Here is a 24,919-nt window from a genome sequence, read left to right on the forward strand (position 1 = left end):
TACAGGCTTTTTGGTCTACTGTGTCCTCTCTCTCCAAAAAGACTGTAAGCGACTTAAGAAGTGAGGAGAGGTCTCACATTTCTTAGTTTCCACCTAGGAAGGAGCCTGTCAAATCACTGATACTTTACAAATGTTCGCTGATATGATTTAACCCAGGAGCTGAGGCTAGAATCGGGGGAGGTAAAAGTGAGAGAAAGGGCATTTTGGATCATGAACAAGGGAGGAGCAGAAATAAAGCAGTGGGCAGTCCATTTCTCATGGGTTAGAAGGCAGAATTCACTAGTTTGATGTTTCATGTTACTTCAGCCTTTTTATTCACTGGGAGTCTCCATGTACTCCCAAGCCTAGTCTGAGGTCAACAAGGACAGGGATGCTGAACCAATCATCTTATTATCGTGTCTCCTCATCCTTTCCAGCACAAGACTCTGCAGGAACTCTTGGGATGGGGATGAAGGTCTGGATTTATCCCTTCGAGCTTTAACAGACTTTCCTCATACGCTCAAAGCATCGCGAGTTGGAGAGACCCAGAGTGAACCACATCAAGAAAGAAAATCCAGTCCACGGTGAATCATGAGAAAGAACTGCTGAGTCCAAGGCCAACTGAGTCACGTCACCGCGGGCTGGGCGTCGTTACGTTAGCTGCTTGTACCCTTAGTCACCCAGCTGTTGTGGAGGCTCAGATTCAAAGCACACTGTGTTAGACCACAGCGACTTGATCCACATAACAACCTCTTCAGCAACTTACTGATGAGTCAGGAAGCACACCACACAGTTGGCAGACGAATTGTAAAATGAGTGTGTTTAGTATTCAAAGTTGACAGTGAAGGCACAGAACGGAAATACAGCAAAAACCGTCCCTGCGTCAGACCACTGAGTCTCCTTCTTTCCCTGCAAAGATTCTGCTGGGGCTTCTAATACGCCCCTTGAATCAATAGCAGAAACCCTGAGCTGCTGACAATGGAACTTATTCAAAAATAGCTCTCTCCCCCGAGCCACGTGTGCTGGCCTTATACTTCTTATGCACGTTCATGAGCAAAAATTGCACAAGAATTTCAGCAGCATTATTTTCTACACCCTGGGACTTGGTGGGTAAAACGATTATAAACCTTAAGACCTTAAAGAAAACCCTTAATGAAGCAACTTTTTGTCCACCTTTAACATCCAAACCCCTTAATCATCAAATTCACTCCCCTCAGCAAGATCATATCACTGCCACCCTGGATGCCCACCCCGTCCCTTCCCACTAATGGGCATGAAAAAGGACCCAAACAAGTGAAATAAGCTGAGAGCAGCATAACCGTGTGCACAGCTTCAGGTTCGGAAAGGAAGAATGGAGGCATTCAGTCAAGAGGGTCTACAAGCTGGAGGCAAGAGGGTTCTCAAAGCTGTAGGGGAGCCTCAAGAAGTCTGATAAAGAAGAGCTGTATGGCAGAAACCAACACGACATTGTAATTCTCCTCCAATTAAAAAATTAAAAAAGAAAAACCAACTTCTGATACATCTAAGTGCAACTGGCTAGGAGAGCAAAATGGGATGAAAACTAATATCAAGGGCATGCATGAGAGGACAGTCTCAAGGAGCTGGCGGAACCTGTAGCATGGGAGGAGTCGTCAGAACCAGGCCATGGTCGCCTTCCATTCTAGAACCACAGGGAACCATCTGTAATGCAGTAAGGATCGTCTTCTTCACATGAAGCAAATGAGGACTCAGCGTAAGTGCTTCTCCCAAGACACCGAAGCCTGTCCAGACCCCAGGTCCTTCCACTGTGCACACACTTGAGTGGGGCCACGCACTGTGTCACACCACCCCTCACTCTTCCCCGCCACGTGATACGACCCTGAGCACACTTCAGTCTGCAGCATGTGCCTTAATGGCTTACCAAGCTAAGTGACTCCTGGTCACGCCCAGAACATAGTATGTGGTCTTTTTATGACATTAGAGAGGTCAAAGGTCATGACCATTTTAGCTCCACAATCTATCACATTCTGGAGAAATGAAACAGCTGTAGATCATTCTACTTATTATATTGTTCTGTTCTCTGATCACTGCTTATATTGAATATGGTCATTGTGTTTCTATGAGGAAGCAGATCTTTCACATACCGATCTCCACAGCCAGCAACAAAACATTATAAACTAGTAAGGAAGCTTACAGAACAGTTTTTCCTCATGGAAACTTTCACTGGGCTGAAAATTGTACTCTGACATCTACAGCAGCACAGACCATCTTAAATGGGATTCTCGCTTGCTCCTCTCTACGCAGCCCTGCTCCCCACAAAACACTCCTGCTTTTCCTGCTAGCTCTGTAAGATGTTCTCTAGAGGGGACAAGAAAAACTGAGCTGAAAGGATCCAGCATTTTACTGTTAACTGGAAAATGCATTTCCACCAAAACTTTGGTAAAACTATCTTTCCCTATACTATACCTTGACAGTTCAAGAACAGCAGCGTGGTGGTAAATTTTGTGTGTCAGCTTGGCTAGGCCACAGTTTCCAGACATTTGGCCAAACGCTAGTCTGGATACTGCTATAAAGGTGTTTTGTTTTTGTTTTCTCTTTTGAGATGAAATTAACATTTACATCAGTAGACATTGAGAAAAGCAGATCACTCTTCATAATGTGGGTAGGCCTCATCCAATCAGTAGAAGGTCATAAGAGAAAAAACTCTGACATCCCCACCAAAGAGAATTCTGCCAATAGACTGCCTTCAGACTCAAAATCTTGTATGATCTTTTCCCTGGATCTCCAACCTGCCAGCCTAATCCTGCAGATTTTGGACATGCCAACCCCCAACAGCTGCACAAGCCGATTTCTTAAAATAAAAACCTTTCTCTTTACACACACACACACACACTCGAACCCTAACTCATACACTCACCTAGCCTACTTTCTGATGAAACAGACCTGTGCCTATCTCTCTGAGTTAGAAAAAGAAGAGCAAAATGAGATCCGCTTACGTGCCTAAACAGAACACCACTTCCAGGCTAAAAATCTGAAACCACTACACATTACTGCCGATTTGAAGCTTCTATTTCTGCCCCAAATGCCTGGCACTTTAAGAAGTTGTCAGAGTCTTGGTTCTTTCAAAACGGAGCCTTCAGTGAGATCTGTAAAATGAATGTGATGGTATAAAATGGATTCATCACACCTGGAGAAGAGGCGAGACGGCCAAAAAAAGTCACAGAGAGACGAGACACAAGGCATTAACTGCACTGCTCATCAGAGTCTAAGGAGCCCCTGCTCTCCAAGCCCAGGCTCAGGTTCACAAGAATAAGATGAAGACTTGAGGAAATGTGATTAAGAAAAGAACCCGAGGTTGATTTGGTTTCCAAAACACTTCAAACCCAGAATCACCACTGAGAAAAAGCAGCCCAAGAAGGTGGACACTCCCCTTTCCACCCTCTGACGACCCAGGAGGACTTCCTGGCTAAGGTTATTCTTACCTGGCCATCTGCTTGTAGGCTTCCTCTGCCACAGCAAAGATGTGGGGGTCCATATCCCCCATGTTCTGGCCACTGTAGGCATAGATGACATCTTGACCGTAGATTGGCAACTGATCATAAGGATTAATGGCAACAAGCACAATCCCTGTGAATAGACAGTGTGGTCAGATTCTGATAGCATGGCAGCCTCCTGACATGAGCTTTGTTTTAACACTTTTTATTTTGTATTGGAGTATAGCTGATTAACAATGTTGTGATATTTTCACGTGAACAGCAAAGGGACTCAGCCATACATACATACATGTGTGTTCATTCTCCCCCAACTTCCCCTCCCAACCAGGCTGCCACATAACATTGAGCAAAGTTCCATGTGCTATACAGTAGGTCCTTGTTGGTTATCCATTTAAGATATAGCAATGTGTACATGTTGATCCCAAATTCCCTAAATATCCCTTCCCTGCATCCTTCATCCTGACAACCATAAGTTCATTCTCTAAGTCTGTGAGTCCTTTCTGGCTTGTAAGTTCATTTGTATCAGTTCTTTTCAGATTCCACATATAAGGGATGTCACATGATACTTCTCCTCTGACTTTCTTCACTCAGTATGACAATCTCTAGGTCCATTCATGTTGCTGCAAACGGCATTACTTCATTCTTTTAAATGGATGAGTAGTATTTCATTGTATATACTTACCACATCTTTATTCATTCCTTTGTTGATGGACATCTAGGTTGCTTCCACGTCGTAAATACTGTAAACAGTGCTGCAATGGACACTGGGATGCATGTATCCTTCCGGATCATATTTTTCTCTGGATATAAGCCCAGGAGTGGGGTTGCAGGGTTATATGGTAGCTCTGTTTTTAGTTCCTTAAAAAGAACCTCCATCTATTCTCCATAGCGGCTGTACCAATTTACGTTCCCACCATCAGTGTAGGAGAGTGTCCTTCTCTCCACGCCCTTTCCAGCATTTACCATTTGGGGTTTTTGTCATGATAGCCATTCTGGCTGGTATGAGGTGGTATCTCATTGCAGTTTTGATTTGCATTTCACTAATAATTAGCGATGTTGAGCATCTTTTCGTGTGCCTCTTGGCCATCTGTATGTCTTCTTTAGAGAAAAGTCTATTTAGGTCTTATCATTTGTTGATTGGGTTGTTTGTTTTGATGCTGGTAAGCAACAAAAGCTGTTTGTAAATTTTACAGACTAATCCCTTGCCAGTCACATCACTGGCAAATATTTTCTCCCAATCTGTGGGTTGTCTTTTTGTTTTGTTTACTGTTTCCTTTGGTATGCAAAAGCTTTTTCAGTTTAAGTAGGCCCCATTTGTTTAATTTTGTTTTTATTTCCATTATTCTGGGAGATGAATTGAAAAAGATATTGCTGCGATTTACATCTGAGCATGTCCTGCCTATGTTTTCCTCTAAGAGTTTTATGTCTAGTCTCACATTTAGGTCTTTAATCCATTTTAAGCTTATTTTTGTGTATGTGGTGTTAAAGAATAATCTAATTTTTATTTTTTTACATGTAGCTGTCCAGTTTTTCTAGCTCTCCTTGTTGAAGAGACTGCTTTTCCAATACTGTGTAGTCTTGTCTCCTTTGTCATAGATTAACTGACCATAGGTGCATGAGTTTATCTCTGGGCTTTCCATCCTATTCCACTGATCTATATTTCTGGGCTTTCCATCCTATTCCATTGAGCTACATTTCTAGTTTTGCGCTAGTTCCATACTGTTTTGATGACTGCAGCTTTATAGTATAGTCTGAAATCAGAAAGATTGAGTCCTCCAGCTCCATTTTTCTTTCTTAAGATTGCCTTGGCTATTCTGGATCTTTTGTGACTTCATACAAATTTTAAAATTTTTTGTTCTAGTTCTGTGAAAAATGCCATTAGTAATTTGATAGGGGTTGTACTGAATCTGTAGATTGTCTTGGGTAGTATACTGACATGAGTTTTAAAGGTCCCTGTTCACTTAAGAAGACAAGATGAACAGGATGGGTCTTAACCAATCACTCAACTAAATCAAGATGTATCAAGTGTTTATCAAGCACTCTGCTAGGCTCTAGTGGAGAAAAGAAGGACAGGTCAGGCCTCTCTTCAAACACCCTGGAGCATGGAATAAACACATATGCATGGGCGTACACACACACACACACACAGACACACAAATGCTCAACAAACTGGATGTGTACAAAGTGCTATAGGATCAGAAAAAGACAGTACTGAACCCTGCCAAGAGGTGTGAGGCTTAAAAAAAAATCTCAGAACTAAAATCTTTAAAAGAGACTGTTAAATTTCTCATCTGTATATGGGATATCTTAACTACAATACAAACAACTTGTGAATGGGAAATATGATTACACATCTTAATGTCAAATCTTGGCTCATTATTGTGTGTGACTTTGCCAATTCCTTAACTTCTGAGTGTCTTAGCTTCATGGACTGCAAAATGGGGATGATAATTGCATTTCCCTGGTTATCCTGAGGGTAAAATGATTCATAGAGAGCAATTCAGACCAGCAACTTGCATAGTAAGCACTGAGTCAGCTATTTTTTTTTATTATCTCACATCATATTATACCATGTATTATCTTTCATTTTACCACTTTTTCCATCCTGTGTTCCCAAAAGGACACAATTAAAAGATGGACTCAATACATACACGTTGAATGAAGAGTTGTCAAGTCCTTTAACCCTTCAGATCTTTTATAGAAGGACAAGATAAACTGATATTTGAGAATGTGAAAAGAGTTAAAAAAAAAAATTCAATGCTGAAGATAAGACAAACGCATGCCCTTTTCTTTCACATAAAGAAGATTCTGGATCTCAAGGGACCCATGGACACATATAAAAAATGTGAACGTTTCCAGTCCTTTGGGAAAGAGAAGGCAGGAATGGAAAGGGTCACTGCCAAGACAGGAGAGCTCTGCCATTGTGCTCCCTTTGGTTGTTTGAGAAGAAGCCCAGTCAAGAGAATGATAAGACAAACTATAGACACATCTGATAAAGGACTGCTACCCAAAATATACAGTGAAAAAAGTGAAAGTGAAAGTCACTCAGTCCTGTCCTACTCTGTGACCCTGTGGACTATACAGTCCATGGAATTCTAAATATACAAAGAACTCTTAAAATCTAACAATAAGGAAATGAACCATCTGATTTAAAAACGGGCAAAAGACCTAAACAAACACCTCACCAAAGAAGATACAGAGATGGGAAACAAGAAGGGGAAGAAGACGCTCCACACCTAAGTCATTGGGGAAATGCCAATTAAGACACCAGTGAGGTAATACCACACCCCTATTAGCATAGCCAAAATCCTGAACACTGATAACACCAAATGCGGAGAGGATAAGGAGCAAAGGAAACTCTTATTTCATCACTGGTGGCAATGCAAAAGGGCACAGCCACTTTGGAAGTTTCTTATGAAACTAAACATAATCTTATCATATAATCAAATAATCATACTCATTGGTATTTATCCAAAGGAATAGAAAATATATTCACACAAAAACTTGTACATGGATGTTTATAACAGCTATATTCATAATTTCCAAAGTTGAAGCAAGTACATCTTCATCACCATCTACAATAGGTGAATGGATAAATTATGGTACATTAAACAATGAGATATTCGTGTCATGATGGAATATTATGCAGCCATTAAAAAGAATGAAATAATATTTGCAGCAACATGGACAGACCTAGAAATTGTCATGTTAAGTGAAGTAGGTCAAAGACAAATATGATATTGCTTATGAACAGAATCTGGGGAAAAGTATACAAATGAACTTATTTGTGAAGCAGAGAACAAACTTAAGGTTACCAGGGGGTAAGGCTAGTGTAGGTAGTTAGGGAGTTTGGGATTGACATATACAGAAGCTATAATCAAAATGGATAACCAACAAGGACCTACTATATATATAGCACAGGGAACTCTGTTCAATATTATATAACAATCTAAATGGGGAAAGAATTTTAAAAGAACAGACACAGGTATATGTATAACTGATATAATTGGGGCTTCCCTGGTGGCTCAGACAGTAAAGTGTCTGCCTGCAATGTGGGAGATCTGGGTTCAATCCCTGGGTCAGGAAGATCCCCTGGAGAAGGGAATGGCAACCCACTCCAGTATTCTTGCCTGAAAATCCCATGGACGGAGGAGCCTGGTAGGTTACAATCCACAGGGTGGCAAAAAGTTGGACACGACTGAGCGACTTCACATTCATATAAGTGATATAACTGGGGCTTCCCTGGTGGCTCAGCTGGTAAAGAATCTTCCTGCAATGCAGGAGACCTGGGTTCAATCCCTGGGTTGGGAAGATCCCCTGGAGAAGGGAGCGGCAACCCACTCCAGTATTCTGGCCTGAAGAACTCCATAGACTGTACAGTTCATGGGGTGACAAAAGTCAGACACGACTGAGTGACTTTCAGTTTATATGTATAACTGAATCACTCTGTTGCATACCTGAAACTAACACAACACTGTTAATCATCTATACTGATATAAAAATAAAAAGGTAAAAAAAAAAAAAAAAATCCAAGCCTGCAATACACTTGCAGCAGTGTACTCAGCAGAGGGAGCAGAGGCCTGAGCCAGGACCCTGGGATGGATTTACTGCCTTCCTACTGACTCCAGGGCTGCGCCTGAGCCATCAAGCCACATGGTGTGGCCCACTTCTTCCCTGGTTGAGCTTTAACACCAATCCTTCCAAAGAGATGTACAGCCACCTAACTAAGCCATGTGCACTGATTGCAAACTTTCAAGTGAGAGGTACTTATTAATATAAAAGAGAATGAAAGTAGGATTCTTAACCGTTGGAGTTTAACATGTAAAGTCTAAAGATTGGAACCACATTCAAACACACACAGCCAATAGATACCCCCTACTTACCACAGTAAGTGTAGATATGGTTGGACTCCAGGAAGCGGACCTTTAAATTATGCAAAACTGCAGGCTCATGGAGATAGCTAAGGGCAGTTAGGTCATTTTCTCCCACCAGGATATCTGGATTCCGCAGGAAGGGAAGTTGGTTGTTTTGGACATCGATGGGGTACTCCTGAATCTAAGGAAAGGCAAGTGACAGACACAAAAGGCACAGTCATGAATCTTTTAGCCTGGATTCAATGCCCAGTCTTGTCGTCTAGGACCACTACCCATTATGATCATAAATGAAGATAAATGTTTTAAAGAAAGCAAGCTGAACAAAAATACCTGTGTTGCCATAAGAGACCAGTCCAGGTAGAAAATTTGCAGAAAACATAATCTCAGTGTATCAAGTGAATGGCACGAGAAATTCAGGAAGGACAGGTAGATTCAATAAGGTGTTGTCTGCTTATCAATGCAAAAATACTTACTGAGGCTTTAATTCAATTGCAATAGGAGTGCTGGTCTTTCTCCTACGCAGGAAAGCTTCTTTGGTCTGCCCCATTTAATGCTGGTGCTTCCTTACCCTTTCTCCCATCATCCAGCTCATTCTCTTTGTTTATTATCTTGCAACTAGCCAACTGCTCTCCATGAATTTCATTCAAGTTGTTCACATGTTTTTTCCCAACCTAACTGCTAGCTATTTTAGGGCACTAACTATACTTTGATCTAAAGTATAGTAAGACTTTGATGGGTGTGCATGGGTGTGTGTGTCTGTGATTAGGGATGTGTGATTATGCATCTGAAGGTCAAATCTCAAATGCAACATGCCACCCTTGTACTCAGCATGCACAGTATTGTGTGTGCTCAGTCGCTCAGGCGTGTCTGACTCTGTGCGACCCCATGGACTGTAGCCCGCCAGGCTCCTCTGTCCATGGGATTCTCCAGGCAAGAACACTGGAGTGGGTTGCCATTTCCTTCTCCAGGGGATCTTTCTGACCCAGGGATCTAACTGGGGTCTCCTGCATCGAAGGTGGATTCTTTACCCACTGAGCTATGAGGGAAGCCTATGCACTGCACTTGGACTACATAAATATTCAAAATATGTTTAGGGACAGGATGTTTAACTGATTACATGTACACATGTAATCAACACAAAGATGTAACTAATAAAAGGAAGTGTTCTTTAGCATTTAAACAGGAGGAACATGGCTGCTGCTTACCATGTTTTATCAGAGTGTTAAGTTTCTTATGGTGTTCTTAAAAATCATCTGAGACCTTGCAAAAAGAGTTTCCTCAACACAGCTTATTTTCAGGAGCTCTTGGGTGGGTTCAAGAATATCAATTGTTAAAAATCCCCATGTAATTCTGATCAGGTGGTCTATGAATCACATGTTAAGAATCACTAGTCTTTACAAGTCTTTCAGGAAATTCTATAGATATAGCCTCAATTACTGGGATAACAGTTAATTTCTAAAAGAATATGAATATCAGTGCTCTCTCCTGCCCCACTTTGAGACTTGTACTATCAGATACTAAGGTACATTATTAAAGCTACTATGATATTGGCTTAAATTAAACTACTAATGGTGTTAAAAGAAGCAGATAATTGAAACATAACACCAGATCCAGAAATAAATACAAGCACATATGGGTAAAATTTATTCATAACATTAAAATAGCAAATAAATGGATAAAAGATTTTTCAGTAGTAGGAGGTAAACTTGCAGCCATTTAGGAAAAAAAATTGAGTCAAAGTTCCATTCTTCCCCATATTAAATAAATATTAGATGGGGAAAAAAATAAAAATTAAAATCAAAAAGAAAAATAAAACCAATAAGAAAATGTGGGTAAATCTTCACAAAAGCTTTGAAAGAAAGTATCTTTAAAGGGTAATACAAAAGCCAGAACAATGAAGGAAACTATTCATTAATTTGACTACAATCTAAAACTTTAAAACCATCATAAAATACACCACAGGCTAGGCTAAGTCGCTTCAGTCATGTCCCACTCTTTGCAACCCTATGGACCGTAGCCCGCCAGGCTCCTCTGTCCATGGGGTTCTCCCAGCAAGAACACTGGAGTGGGTTGTCATGCCCTCCTCCAGGGGATCTTCCCAACCAGGGACTGAACCCACGTCTGCTATGTCTCCTGCACTGGCAGGCAGGTTCTTTACCATTAGCATCACCTGGGAAGCGCTTAAAACACACACCATGTGCAGGGGAAACTGAGAGAAGGGGACAGTTATTCTGCATTATTTAAGGAACTAACATCCTTAATAATCAAAGAGTTATAAGAAATTAAAAAGAAAACCAATACTCCAACAGAAAATTGTGCACAGAATACAAGTCACAAAGAATTACTAATGGATAATATACAAAGAACTATTCAGCTTTACCAACAGTGAGAGAGAAGCAAATAAAAGATTATTTAGAGCCACTATCCATCAAGTAAGCAAAGGTATGAAAACTGACAGGACCCCAACCTGGAAGGGTGTGGGCAAAAGGGCTCAGACTGATTTAACCTTTCTGGAGGGCAGCTGGCAACGCTTTATCACAATTTTTCATAAATATTCTTTGCCACCAGGAGACAATCTTACAAATGATCAAAGATATCAACTCCCAAAGCTATAAATATGAAAGCAAAGCACAACATGGACCTGTATTTACAGTCAGGGAGCTGCCAGAGCATTCTGCTGCACCTAACAAAAGGCACGTTATCGAATGAAATCTATAATAGGATTCCACTGATTTTAAACTATATATTAAAGTCTATCTGGAGAAGGAAATGGCAACCCACTCCAGTATTCTTGCCTGGGGAATCCCATGGACAGGAGAGTCTGGCAGGCTACAGTCCATGGGGCAGCAAAGAGTTGGACATGACTGAGTAAATAACTAAGTCTGGTTGGAATAATATCCCCACAAAATATCAATGGTTATCTGTGTTAGGTTTTCTTTTGTACAGTTTCCTGTTATTGGATTTTTTTAATTTATTTTTTAATTGAAGGATAATTGCTTTACAGAATTGTGTTGTTGTTGTTCATGTTTCAGTCACTCTATGACCAACCTAGTTTAGTTCAGTTCAGTCACTCAGTCGTGTCTGGTTCGTGTCCGGTTTTTTGTGACCCCACAGACTGTAGCACGCCAGGCCTCCCTGTCCATCACCAACTCTGGGAGCTTGTTCAGACTCATGTCCATTGAGTCGGTGATGCCATCCAACCACCTCATCCTCTGTCGTCCCCTTCTCCTCCTGCCTTCAATCTTTCCCAGCATCAGGGTCTTTTCCGATGAGTCAGTTCTTCACATCAGGTGGCCAAAGTATTGGAGTTTCAGCTTCAGCATCAGTCCTTCCAATGAATATTCAGGGTTGATTTCTTTTAGGATTGACTGGTTTGATCTCCTTGCAGTCCAAGGGACTCTCAAGAGTCTTCTCCAACACCACAGTTCAAAAGCATCAATTCTTTGGCACTCAGCCTTCTTTATGGTCCAACTCTCACATCCATACAAGACTACTGGAAAAACTATAGCTTTGACTATACACACCTTTGTTGGCAAAGTAATGTCTCTTCTTTTTAATATGCTGTCTAGGTTTCTCATAGTTTTTCTTCAAAGGAGCGAGCATCTTTTAATTTCATGGTTGCAGTCGCCATCCGCATTGATTTTGGAGTCCAAGAAAATAGAGTCTATCACTGTTTCCACTGGTTCCCCATCTATTTGCCATGAAGTGATATCAACATGAATCAGTCATATGTATACATATGTCTCCTCCCTTTGGAACCTCCCACCCGATCCCACCCTCCAGGTTGTTACGGAGCTCCAGGCTGACTTTCCTGAGCCATACAGGGTTTTAAAACATGTAAATCTGGGGCTTCCCTGGGGGCCCAGTGGGTGAGACACTGCACTCCCAGTGCCGTGGCCCAGGTTTGGTCCCCAGTCAGGGACCCTGCGTGCACGCCGTAAATAAGAGTCCTCATACTACAGTGAAGGTCCTGTGTGCCGCTGCTAAGACGCAGCTAAGACCCAGTGCAGCCAAAATCAATAAACTAAACATTTCATAAAGTAAAACAAAAGCACTAATCAAGGCTCCCTTTCTGTGAAAAGCTCTTTTATTCTCATTAAATGTATTCCATACAGGAGATAAGCAAACAACTATCATGAAGATGCAGATAAGATTTCCAAACGGTGGGAAACAAGGGGCAAATGGAGACTGCAGAGAGTCAATTTTTATTTCATTCAACTCAAGAGGTGCTCCCTCACCCACTTTATCTCCAGCAGAGTGGGTGGTATCGCTGGGCCTAACCAGACGTCTGCACGGGAGCCATTCGAAAGATACCCCAGTGGAGATGTCCATCACCCCAGCAGGAGCTTGTCTGTTCTCTCTCTCATGGCTCTCCACCCCACCTCCCGTGTAAGCAACACGGGGAAGTGCAGATCACAGAGCTCCCCCAGCCAAGCCCTCACATGTCAGATCAGAAAGCTGGGACCTGAGCCTGCTGTCTTTAAACCCCAAGATAGAAATGCCACCATTTCATCTTTTCTCTGATGAATCTCCCCTCAGACGACTCTTGTTCACGTGTGCAGAGGGAAACACATATGCAGTTTTGTGAAAACATGTTCCAAAAAAATAAGCCAATGGGAAGGGAGGGGCTGCCCACTCCAGTATTCTTGCCTGAGAATTCCATGGACAGAGGAGTCTGGTGGGCTACAGTCCATGGGATCACAGAGCTGGACATGACTGAGCAATTTAACACTTTCAACACATTGGTGACAGTAAAGTGGATAAGGAGGAAAAATGCCCAGAGCGGCAGCAGAGCAGCAGAAGCTACAAGCTTAGCACTCAAAGCTACAGACTTCTAGGGGGTGTACATCCAGAGGGAGGAAGGGAATGAGAGCTGCAAGAACACCTTTTTTCTTTAACAAGTATTTGATTCTAAAACAGCTACTAGTGTTGAACATTTACAGCTAACATGGTTTTCAGTTCAGTTCAGTTCAGTCACTCAGCCATGTCCGACTCTTTGCGACCCCATGAATCGCAGCACGCCAGGCCTCCCTGTCCATCACCAACTCCCAGAGTTCACTCACACTCACGTCCATCGAGTCAGTGATGCCATCCAGCCATCTCATCCTCTGGTGTCCCCTTCTCCTCTTGCCCCCAATCCCTCCCAGCATCAGAGTCTTTTCCAATGAGTCAACTCTTCGCATGAGGTGACCAAAGTACTAGAGTTTCAGCTTTCGCATCATTCCTTCCAAAGAAATCCCAGGGCTGATCTCCTTCAGAATGGACTGGTTGGATCTCCTTGCAGTCCAAGGGACTCTCAAGAGTCTTCTCCAACACCACACTTCAAAAGCATCAATTCTTCGGCGCTCAGCCTTCTTCACAGTCCAACTCTCACATCCATACATGACCACAGGAAAAACCATAGCCTTGACTAGACAGACCTTTGTTGGCAAAGGAATGTCTCTGCTTTTGAATATGCTATCTAGGTTGGTCATAACTTTCCTTCCACGGAGTAAGCGTCTTTTAATGTCATGGCTGCAGTCACCATCTGTAGTGATTTTGGAGCCCAGAAAAATAAAGTCTGACACTGTTTCCACTGTTTCCCCATCTATTTCCCATGAAGTGATGGGACCAGATGCCATGATCTTCGTTTTCTGAATGTTGAGCTTTAAGCCAACTTTTTCACTCTCCACTTTCACTTTCATCAAGAGGCTTTTTAGATCCTCTTCACTTTCTGCCATAAGGGTGGTGTCATCTGCATATCTGAGGTTACTGATATTTCTCCTGGCAATCTTGATTCTAGCTTGTGCTTCTTCCAGCCCAGCATTTCTCATGACGTACTCTGCATATAAGTTAAATAAGCAGGGTGACAATATACAGCCTTGATGAACTCCTTTTCCTATTTGGAACCAGTCTGTGTGAAAGAAGAGAAGCGAAAAGCAAAGGAGAAAAGGAAAGATATAAGCATCTGAATGCAGAGTTCCAAAGAATAGCAAGGAGAGATAAGAAAGCCTTCCTCAGGGATCAATGCAAAGAAATAGAGGAAAACAACAGAATGGGAAAGACTAGAGATCTCTTCAAGAAAATTAGAGATACCAAGGGAACATTTCATGCAAACATGGGCTCGATAAAGGACAGAAATGGTATGGACCTAATAGAAGCAGAAGATATTAAGAAGAGGTGGCAAGTATACACAGAAGAACTGTACAAAAAAGATCTTCATGACCCAGATAATCATGATGGTGTGATCACTGACCTAGAGCCAGACATCCTGCAATGTGAAGTCAAGTGGGCCTTAGGAAGCACACTATGAACAAAGCTAGTGGAGGTGATGGAATTCCAGTTGAGCTATTTCAAATCCTGAAAGATGATTCTGTGAAAGTGTTGCACTCAATATGTCAGCAAATTTGGAAAACTCAGCAGTGGCCACAGGACTGGAAAAGGTCAGTTTTCATTCCAATCCCAAAGAAAGGCAATGCCAAAGAATGCTCAAACTACCGCACAATTGCACTCATCTCACACGCTAGTAAAGTAATGCTCAAAATTCTCCAAGCCAGGCTTCAGCAATATGTGAACCGTGAACTTCCTGATGTTCAAGCTGGTTTTAGAAAAGGCAGAGGAACCAGAGATCAAATTGCCAACGTCCGCTGGATCATGGAAAAAGCAAGAGAGTTCCAGAAAAGCATCTATTTCTGCTTTATTGACTATGCCAAAGCCTTTTGACTGTGTGGATCACAATAAACTGTGGAAAATTCTGAAAGAGATGGGAATACCAGACCACCTGACCTGCCTCTTAAGAAACCTATATGCAGGCCAGGAAGCAACAGTTAGAACTGGACATGGAACAACAGACTGGTTCCAAATAGGAAAAGGAGTATGTCAAGGCTGTATATCGTCAGCCTGCTTATTTAACATGGTTTTATTAGAAATCAAAGGGTTTGTGACATGATCAGAGACAATTAACTTTCTGGCACAAAAAAAAGACTTCACTGCATAATAATTGGGCCTGTGGAGGTAAAGAGGAGCCTGAATTTTAACCCCTTTCCCAAGATTCAAGCTCAGTCACCCACTTAGATTGGACTTTCTCCTCTCAAGGCCAGGATCTGGGAATCAGGAACACATGGGGCTCTCCCGTTGGTCTCCATCTAGCAAATGGAAGGGATAAGAGAAAGACACCCTAGCCCTAGACTTGGACTTACCAGTAGATGGCTATTTAAATTTAATTCATTAAAGCTAAATGTAATGAACACTTCAGTTTCTCACCCTTGCCACACTTCAAAGGCCCAGTAGCCACAAGGAGCTAGTGACCTCCATACTGGACAATACAGATAGGGAACATTCCACTGTAGGACAATGTTCTCTTGGTCTAGATTGCTCTGAACTCAGTGGAGCTGTGATACTATAACGCTTTGTTGTTGTTTGTTTAGTCACGTCCAACCCTTTTCCAACCCCATGGACTGGGTCTGCCAGGCTCCTCTGTCCACGGGATTACCCAGGTAAGAATACTGGAGTGGGTTGCCATTTCCTTCTCGAGGGGACCTTCCCTACCCAGGGACTGAACCTGCATTGCCTGCACTGGCAGGTGGATTCTTTACTACTGAGCTACGGGAAGCCCCTCTAACCAGGGAAGCCCTTATAATGCTTCGCAGGTGCTAAAAAAAAGTATCAGTTGAATGAGTGTCTGATCTTTTCATGACCTCTCCCATACCTCGATTCATGTCCATGTTACATGGTACCACAGCAAGGGAACATAATCATAAAAACATCTTCAAATGACAAATCTCAACAAAGAATTGGAGTCACTGGTCAGCATAAACAGTAGAGGAGGAGAAAGAAGTGTTCTTTATTCATAGAACCAGAAGGTCTAGAGGAAAGAAAAGCTAGTGGAAATAGTCAGCAGCAGGCAACCCTGAGGTGCCACACGGCTCATCCTTTGATATAAATGAGCCCAACTAGGAGTTAAACATTGTATGCAAACCCTCGCCATCAGCTAAAGCAGTGGCTCTCAACCCTTCCTGTACCTTGGAATCCCATAGGGAGCTTGCAAAAAGATGCTATGCTGTGTCCTATTCTCCAAACTCTGATTTAACTTGTCTGGCTGTGCTGGGGCTTTGCAGAATTTTTAGAAACCCTCAAGAGTTTATATTGTGCAGCCAAAGTTGAGAACCACTGAGCTCAGTGGTTCTGCTGTGCTGAGCCCATTGCTTCACTTCCACAGACAGCAGCTGCCCCAGCTGTAAGATGAGAGGAGAGGACTGGTCCCAATAATCTCTAAGGGCCCTTCCAACTTTATTGGTCTAAAGTACTTAACTTAGGTCAGTGGATGTGGCGGGTGTTCTCTTTTGTGTTCTCTTTGTGAGCTGTCCTGCAGAGAAAATAGAAGACCTCAAGGCATGAATCCACTTACACTCACTGTAATAGCAAGTGTTCGGCTCCAGGGTCATTCAATACACACTAAAAGGCCGTTTAACATTATGTCCTAAATGAGTACAAAAAACATTCACTTAATGAATGTCCTGCTGTCTGATTCTGTCATGGTTCTGTGTTTAAGTTTTACATCTCCACGTTTTCTAGTCTCCGAAAAGATCATGTTTCTTACAAAGAACCTTCTTATTCCTTCCCTCATACCATTTAGCCCAGGCCCAAGCACAAGCATGCAATTACTTGAAAAATAAATACTACGTGACTCACGCGAACTTGCCTGTGAGGAAGGGTCAGTCAGGTTATGAAGAAGTAACAAATTAACCCTGAAATCTCAGTGGCTCAACACCACAAAGGGGGTATATAATAATTGCTCATTAATAACTGTTTTTAATGAATGAATAATAAATGAATGGTGATGCAAGTAACTAAAGGGAAAAAAACTTAGATGAAAATAGGCAATTAAAGATTTTAAATTATAAAAAAAAAAAATCACAGCAGCACAAAAACCTGAAGTCGAAGATAGCACATTCCATTAGAATACAGACTTATAAAAGTTTAGCTTTCAACATGGTATCTTTTCAGCAATGATAAGTTCAGGGCCGTTGTCTCTATGGGCTTAAACCAGAGTTCCTCAGCTTCGGCACTGTTCTCATTTAGGACTCAGAGTTGTTTCTTTGGGAGAGGGTCCTCTCAGCAACATTCCTGACCTCTACCTGTCGCTAGATGCCAAGAGCAAACCTCCCTCCTCAGTTAATGACAACCAAAAACGCTTCCAGACAGTGCCAAATGTCCCTTAGGGGCAAAAATCACTGCTTCATGGATCTCTAAGCAGAATCAGCTACGCAAAATATGCTAACACAAAAGATCATGAATTCAGCAGGGGAAGAGGTGGCTGATAAATAAGTGACAGGTGTGAATGTAGTTAATGCCACTGAGCTGTACTCTTAAAAATGGTGAAGACAGTAAAGTTTATGTTACATGAATTTTACAATAAAATACATTAATTAAAAACATAAAACCCACTGTAGACAAAATAACTAATTGTACTGGTAAAAAATATTACCAATAGATATTTACATGCAATGTATTGTTTTATCACTTAAAGGAACCATTTTTTTTTTTTTTTTGCATCTGTACAATATAACTATTCTTGCCATCTAACCAAAGTGTAATACTGTCTCAATCATGGATTATTGTGCAAGACAAAGATAAAGAGAAGTATTAGAAGGCACATAAACCAATATGAAAGTAAGAAAGAATGGAAAAACCAGGAAAACAAAAAGAAAAAAGAAATAAAGTCACTTGCATTAAGAGGCTTTACTGGTACCAGAGGAGTATTCCCCGGTACTCTCAGCTCTGTGGCTTTGCCAGCTGCACTCAACAGCTGACATTTAATCTGCATGGGGTTTACACAAGCTCTGAGCACTCTCAAGGTGTGTGGTCTGAATGCACCAATGTGTAAGGACGACAGTCCCTGCCTTCTGTGAGGCTGTCACTTCTTGACTGGAAGAACCGTGTTTGCCATCTCCTTGAGATAATATCCTGAAACATCCTGTACCGTCCTCAGAGCTGAGCAAGAGAGGCCCTTCCCTGGACTCTGCATCTTAAAGGGCGCCAACAAGACAAATGCACACAGAAGCTTACTAAAGAACACGTGGAACCTCTGTCATTTGGGATCAGTGTTCAGGGCTCACACCGTGAGAGCTACAACCTTCAACACATACTCTTGTGATAAACAAGAGTATCAGACCCGGGGGCACCTCTTGCCCTGTGTCCTCGAAATAAGACAAAATGTGTTTAGGCACCTTGAAGGGTCATGGGCTATAAGGTCTCGATGTCAGAGACAGACAATGCCTCGGGTGGGAAGAGGAACTGGGCAGCAAAGACATCTAAATACAAGGAAGACAAATTAGCTCCTTAATCCTACCTCCAGATAGCACAAACACAAAACACCAACCAACCAAACAAAAAAACCTCACATAATCAAACAGCGTTTCCCTGTTGGGCCAAACATCCAATTCCTTGCTTCTCTGTCTATTCTAATCACGGCTCCATAGGTGCTCACAACTTAGCACAGTATGTACAACCACTGCTAACCTGACACATGAGGAACACTTTGCAATACTGAACAAGTCACATTCCTCCTAAATCTGCACATACGTGGGTACAGGCACAGCAAGCCTAAGGGAAGACAGCGGTTCTTTCCACTGGCAGCCAGACAGAGACGGAACAGTAGACTTGCAAGTATCTTAACTGTAACATACTAAACACTTTGTTTTTCAAGAGTCAGAAATGCCAGATTTACCTAAATAATTCTGATAAAACATGCTTCTGATATTTAAACAGATGTAGGCTACATCCCTACTCTTGTCCTGGCCTCACAAACATTAGCGGGCTTGGTCATGCAGAGATGCAGGGAGAGCACGCTGGTCTTCTTATAGTTTGTGTCACCCCACCTTCCTCTCACTCACGAACATGCCGGGTCCTCGCACACTAGGAGTAAATAGCTCTGGATGCTGGATATACATTCGGGTGGAAAAACAGAATTTAAACATGAAACCATGGCAACAGGGGGAGAGTTTTCCCTGCCAGTAGAGGGCAGGGGCTGAGCAGTTTTTAGAGGAGGTGGGGGCAGGAGAGAGGAGGTTGGCTGGGCACAGGTCCACGTCACACCAAGAATGAGGAAGTTGTACATATCACCAAGATCTGCATACACTGAGGGGCTTTCCCCGGTCTCAACAGAGTACCACACCAAGGGCTGCAACACTTAGATACCTTGCATCCCCTCACAGCTGTGCAGAAAAAGGACGGTCCTTTCCGCTTAAGGGGCTTCCCTGGTGGCTCAGACAGTAAAGCATCTGCCTGCAATACGGGAGACTCGGGTTCGGTCCCTGAGTTGGGAAGATCCCCTGGAGAAGGAAACAGCAACCCACTCCAGTATTCTTGCCTGGAAAATCCCATGGACAGAGGGGACTGGTGGGCTATAGTCCATGGGCTCGCAAAGAGTCGGACACGACTGAGCGACTTCACTTTCTTTCTTTTTCCATTTAAGAAGTTTCCCATCTTCACATTGGCATCAACAGAAAACATCTTACTTTGTGCGAAGTGAAACAAGCCAGACATGAAAGGACAAGTGTCCCATGGCCCCACTTCTGTGGGGTACCTAGAAAAATCCAACTCGGAGACAGACAGTGCAATAGGGCTGACCACAGACTGCAGCGAGACGGGGCAGAGGGAGTCGGTATTCAGTGGGTACAGTTTCAGTTTTGCAAGATGAAGAGTTGTGGAGAGGGATAGTGGTGATGGCAGCACCACAGTGGGTAAGCATTTCATGGCAGGTGACGTGGTGAACTCTATGTTTTGTGTATTTTACCCAAATAAATAAGCAGGCATGCAAGAGGGAAAAAGAATCATCTTAGAGAAACTGTGGGGTCAGGGGGCTGACTTCCCTTGAACAGAGCAGAGTGCATGTGTTGCTTACTGCTAAGGTGAAAGCCCAGTGATTATGAACACTATTGTTTTTGAAGAGAACTAGTTTATTTTCATCCTTTGCTGCTGCAGTTAAACCCACACCACCAGACTTCAGATGGAGAAGCTGGGGTGGGGAAAGAGACTCCGGGGTGCAGTTTCTGGCCAGCTTGGTGTATCAAGGATGCTTTCAGCTACAGAGGAGATTCTTCAAACCTTCGGAGTCTAGCCATCTAACTTCTGCCCTCCCAGCTCAGGTCCGCAGCTCAGCTGAGTCGCTCCTAATGACAGCTCAGAGCCAGCAGTGGACAAACCACTGCCCGCAAGCCACCTGGACAGAATCTGACGTTCAGAGCCCATTATTTCTCCAGAGCTGCTCATCTCCAGCCCTAGGCATCTCTTCTGATTACAGCTGACGGCCGTAATGGAGCAGAGGAGGGGGCTGGGGAGGGGTCCTGGGCAGCTGCCAGGATTAGTCACGCCAGGCAGAATTCACTCTCAGCTGAGGAAGCGGGCATCTGCTCTGTTTTAGCAATACAGCAGTTCGGCCCTCCCTCCCTCCGTAGGACTCTCAAAAAACACCCACCCACTTACAAATTCAACTGAAACGAAATCAGCTGGAATGGAAGATATGCCATTCACGTGGGTGAACTAATTTTATTTTGTTTGGGGTGTGGGGTGGGAAGTTATTCAACATGATAAACATGATTCCATCTGTCGGGAATTTTGCTTCTCACCTCAAAACCAGGAGGAGGCTGGCGAGGTCTGCCTGCAAGGAAGGGGAAAGGGAGGCAGGCACGCTTTGATGTAAACACTTCCTAACAAATTGACCAACTCACTGTCCTGGTTTTACCCAGTGATGCATTCAAGGTTGATAGAAAGAGAAGTTAGGAAGGGAAAGATGTTCAACCTCCCCACTAATCAGTGAGTTAATCACCAACCACTGTGGGTACATGTGACCAGAGAAGACAAGGTCCTTTTCTCAAGCAGGTCATTACTACCTAGAGAGACAAGAGCAAAGAACTTGAAAGCAGGTAAAACAGGAAGACGGTAAGTGATCAGAGGCTGAGTGACAGGGGACCAGCTTTCAGCGCTCCCACAGCTCAGAGGCAGGTAGGCACCACCCGAGCCCCAGCCTCCCCTCCAAGCGAGGCCTGCTCTGCAGCCCCTCAGATCTGACCCAGCCCAAGGCCAAAGCTTGAGTTCTTCTGGCCGCTTGATTCCAAGTCTGTTTGTCTCCCAGTCTCCCCCTTGTAAACGGTGCACCCCTGACCTGCCTCCTTAGCCTCGGGCCCTGTCTGTCCCCTTCTCTGGTGGCTTCCAGGTACACTGGCCTCCCTTCCTTCCACACACCCACAGGGGACACACTGAGGCCTTGGAGCTCTGGCGACAACTCCTGCCTGGGCCACTCTCCTTGGCCCCCTGCAGCCTGAGTCTTCAATGCCAGCTCCCTTCCACGGCCCCTCCCCCGACACCCCCGCCTCTGCCTGCTCCCAACGTCCTCTGCACCCTCCAGCACTGAGCTCCCCGCAATGGCAGGGTCACAACCGATCACCCATAACCCCCCCATGACCAGCACCGGCAAGTCTTCAAATAACTGTGACGTGCACACATCACAGGGAGGGGTAATGACATGAGGCTCACGAAAAAAATGGAACCAGACCTTCTAGAAGAAATAGGATTTCCTGGTGATTGCCTCGTCTTCCTTTGAGCAAAACAATCTGAAAATCAACTAATTAAATCTCACTGGAGCTACTAACAGTGCTTGCATGAGGGGCATGACTCCTATGTATTGCCACATAATAACTCATTTTATTCTCATATGCACCCTAGGCAACCCCATGTCACAGATAAAGTAACAGGCATATAAAAATTGTTAACTTGAACAAGGGCACAAAGCTAGCAAGGGCCGAGCCAGGATCCTGGCCCAGGCAGGCTGGATCCAGAGCCAGTGGTCCAACCACTGGACCAGGCACTGGCTCTCAGGGTAAGTGGCTCCCCCCTCACCTCCCACCAGTGCCTCATCCCCACGGAGGGAAGCCGCCTGCGTCCGCCACCCCACTGGGAAGATTCTCCTCTCAGCCACCCGAGATCTCTCAGCTGGGCACGTGTGTGTACTGTGCCATCCATTCAGCAGCTGCATGGTTTAGACCTTCACGTACATCACCATCTCTAGTCAGTTCATGAAACTCTTTGCAACCCTATGGACTGTAGCCAGTCTCTGTCCATGTGATTCTCCCGGCAAGAACACTGGAGTGGGTAGTATTCTTGCTTGGAGAATTCCATGGACACAAGAGCCTGGCGGCTACAGTCCATAGAGTCACAAAGAGTTGGACACGACTGAAGCGACTTGGCCCGCACATACGGCACCATCTACGGCAACAAAAAGGACCCCGGGAGCTCAGACGCGCCACCGTGCAGGACACACTCGAGCTTCAGAGTAGCATCCACCCCTGTCAGCAGAGCCCGGCGCACCCACCCTCTGGGCTATACTCACGGTTTCATCTTCCAGTCGGAGCTGGAGGCTCTTGTCCCCCTCCTTGTAGTCCTTGGTTAATTCAGCGGAGCGCCACACCTCATCGGGGTCAGGGATCCAGACCCTTGTGTACTGAAAGAGTAAAACAAAAGCTTAGATGACGAGACAAGCCTCCAGGTGTGCTCTCTACCAGGGACCCTCAGGAGAACGTTTAAAGCCGTCTCCACACATTTTCCTCCCTTCTCATCTCAAGATACAAGGTGATCCCGTACCAGGACGACAGACAAATGATAACTCACTGGATTGGTAACAGAAGACACTTTCAAGATCCTATGAGAATATTACAGATCAATGAAATTCTAATTCTATCAGGGAATGCCAAGCCTACAGTTTGTTCTATCCAGAGTTTAGTTTGTTCTACCCGGAGTTTTACACCATCTCAAAAGGTGCTGCAAAATATCTACGACAGAGGGAGCACCTAGTGACCTGCAAACAAAAGCATAAAATGACACGTGCAAAACCCAACAAGATAGTGTAGCAAGTCCTCAGAGCCTGGGAATCTCTGCTTTAGTATTTTGCATTCAGGATCAAAGCTATTTTCCTGCAGAGGTGAAAGAAAGTGGTCAGCAAATTGAAACTGTGTTAATACATTCCTGAGTTGTCAGCAACCTCATTTTAGCTGTGCATTCTTTAAACCACAAACATATCCCCAAATCTCACCCATCCTCCCCCAGCCACCACCCGCATGGGGATCCGCAAGGTCATTAAGCTGCCCAGATCCGGCGGGGAAGAACGCAGCCAGTCCCCACTGAGTGGGAGGCACCGTCAATGTCACTCGGGGGCTCTGGCCCTGACCGCACATTAGAGTCCTCTGGGAGCCTTGGAAAGACCAGGTCTGGGCCCACCTTGGACCCTGCAGTCCAAGTCCGAGGGGACCTGAAAGCTCCAAGGTGAGAGTGAAGTGCAGCCGGGAGAAGCAGGGTCTGACGCACCGGACGGCAGCCTTTGGATCTCCCAGTGACATCACCTTCGGCAACACACGCCTGCCATCCATCAGACACATCTCTCAGTATTTGCCTCACAGGCATGCGATTTCCACGGGGCCTATTTGGTTGAGAAGCTGTGTGCATGAGTACACACCCTGCCTCCATATATATCCATCCTATGTATCAGATCAGTCGCTCAGTCGTGTCTGACTCTTTGCGACCCCATGAATCGCAGCACGCCAGGCCTCCCTGTCTATTACCAACTCCCGGAGTTCACTGAGACTCACGTCCATCAAGTCAGTGATGCCATCCAGCCATCTCATCCTCTGGCGTCCCCTTCTCCTCTTGCCCCCAATCCCTCCCAGCATCAGAGTCTTTTCCAATGAGTCAACTCTTTGCATGAAGTAGCCAAAGTACTGGAGTTTCAGCTTTAGCATCATTCCTTCCACAGAAATCCCAGGGCTGATCTCCTTCAGAATGGACTGGTTGGATCTCCTTGCAGTCCAAGGGACTCTCAAGAGTCTTCTCCAACACCACACTTCAAAAGCATCAATTATTCGGTGCTCAGCCTTCACAGTCCAAACTCTCACATCCATATATGACCACAGGAAAAACCATAGCCTTGACTAGGCAAAGTAATGTCTCTGCTTTTGAATATGCTATCTAGGTTGGTCATAACTTTCCTTCCAAGGAGTAAGCGTCTTTTAATTTCATGGCTGCAGTCACCATCTGTAGTGATTTTGGAGCCCAGAAAAATAAAGTCTGACACAGTTTCCACTGTTTCCCCATCTATTTCCCATGAAGTGGTGGGACCGGATGCCATGACCTTCGTTTTCTGAATGTTGAGCTTTAAGCCAACTTTTTCACTCTCCACTTTCACTTTCATCAAGAGGCTTTTGAGTTCCCCTTCACTTTCTGCCATAAGGGTGGTGTCATCTGCATATCTGAAGTTATTGATATTTCTCCCAGCAATCTTGATTCCAGCTTGTGTTTCTTCCAGTCCAGCGTTTCTCATGATGTACTCTGCATATAAGTTAAATAAACTTATATATATATATCCATCATATATATATATAGGAGATGCAAGAGATATAGCTTCAGTCCCTGGGTCAGGAAGATCCCCTGGAGGAAGAAATGGCAACCCACTCCAGCATTCTTGCCTGGAGAATCCTATGGACAGAGGAGCCTAGCAGGCTATAGTCCATGGGGTCATAAAGAGTTGGACATGACTGAGCATGCACACACACACACGTGTGCACG

The 24,919-nt window shown here is 44.0% G+C and overlaps 1 protein-coding gene across 2 annotated transcripts in view; it reads right to left on the bottom strand.

Moving 5' to 3' along the window:
- The window catches only part of MYO5B (myosin VB), a 333,332-nt gene that overhangs the window by 174,680 nt on the left and 133,733 nt on the right, over nt 1–24,919 (bottom strand). For both annotated transcript variants that reach the window (XM_070779031.1, XM_070779032.1), the window contains exons 2-4: nt 22,695–22,805; nt 8,336–8,507; nt 3,441–3,585 (exon numbers count right to left, since the gene is read on the bottom strand). In XM_070779031.1, the coding sequence (XP_070635132.1) occupies nt 3,441–3,585; nt 8,336–8,507; nt 22,695–22,805 (428 nt within the window). The remainder of the gene's footprint in view (nt 1–3,440; nt 3,586–8,335; nt 8,508–22,694; nt 22,806–24,919) is intronic.

Source organism: Bos indicus, chromosome 24 (genome assembly GCF_029378745.1).
Source record: "Bos indicus isolate NIAB-ARS_2022 breed Sahiwal x Tharparkar chromosome 24, NIAB-ARS_B.indTharparkar_mat_pri_1.0, whole genome shotgun sequence".
Lineage (NCBI taxonomy): Eukaryota > Metazoa > Chordata > Mammalia > Artiodactyla > Bovidae > Bos > Bos indicus.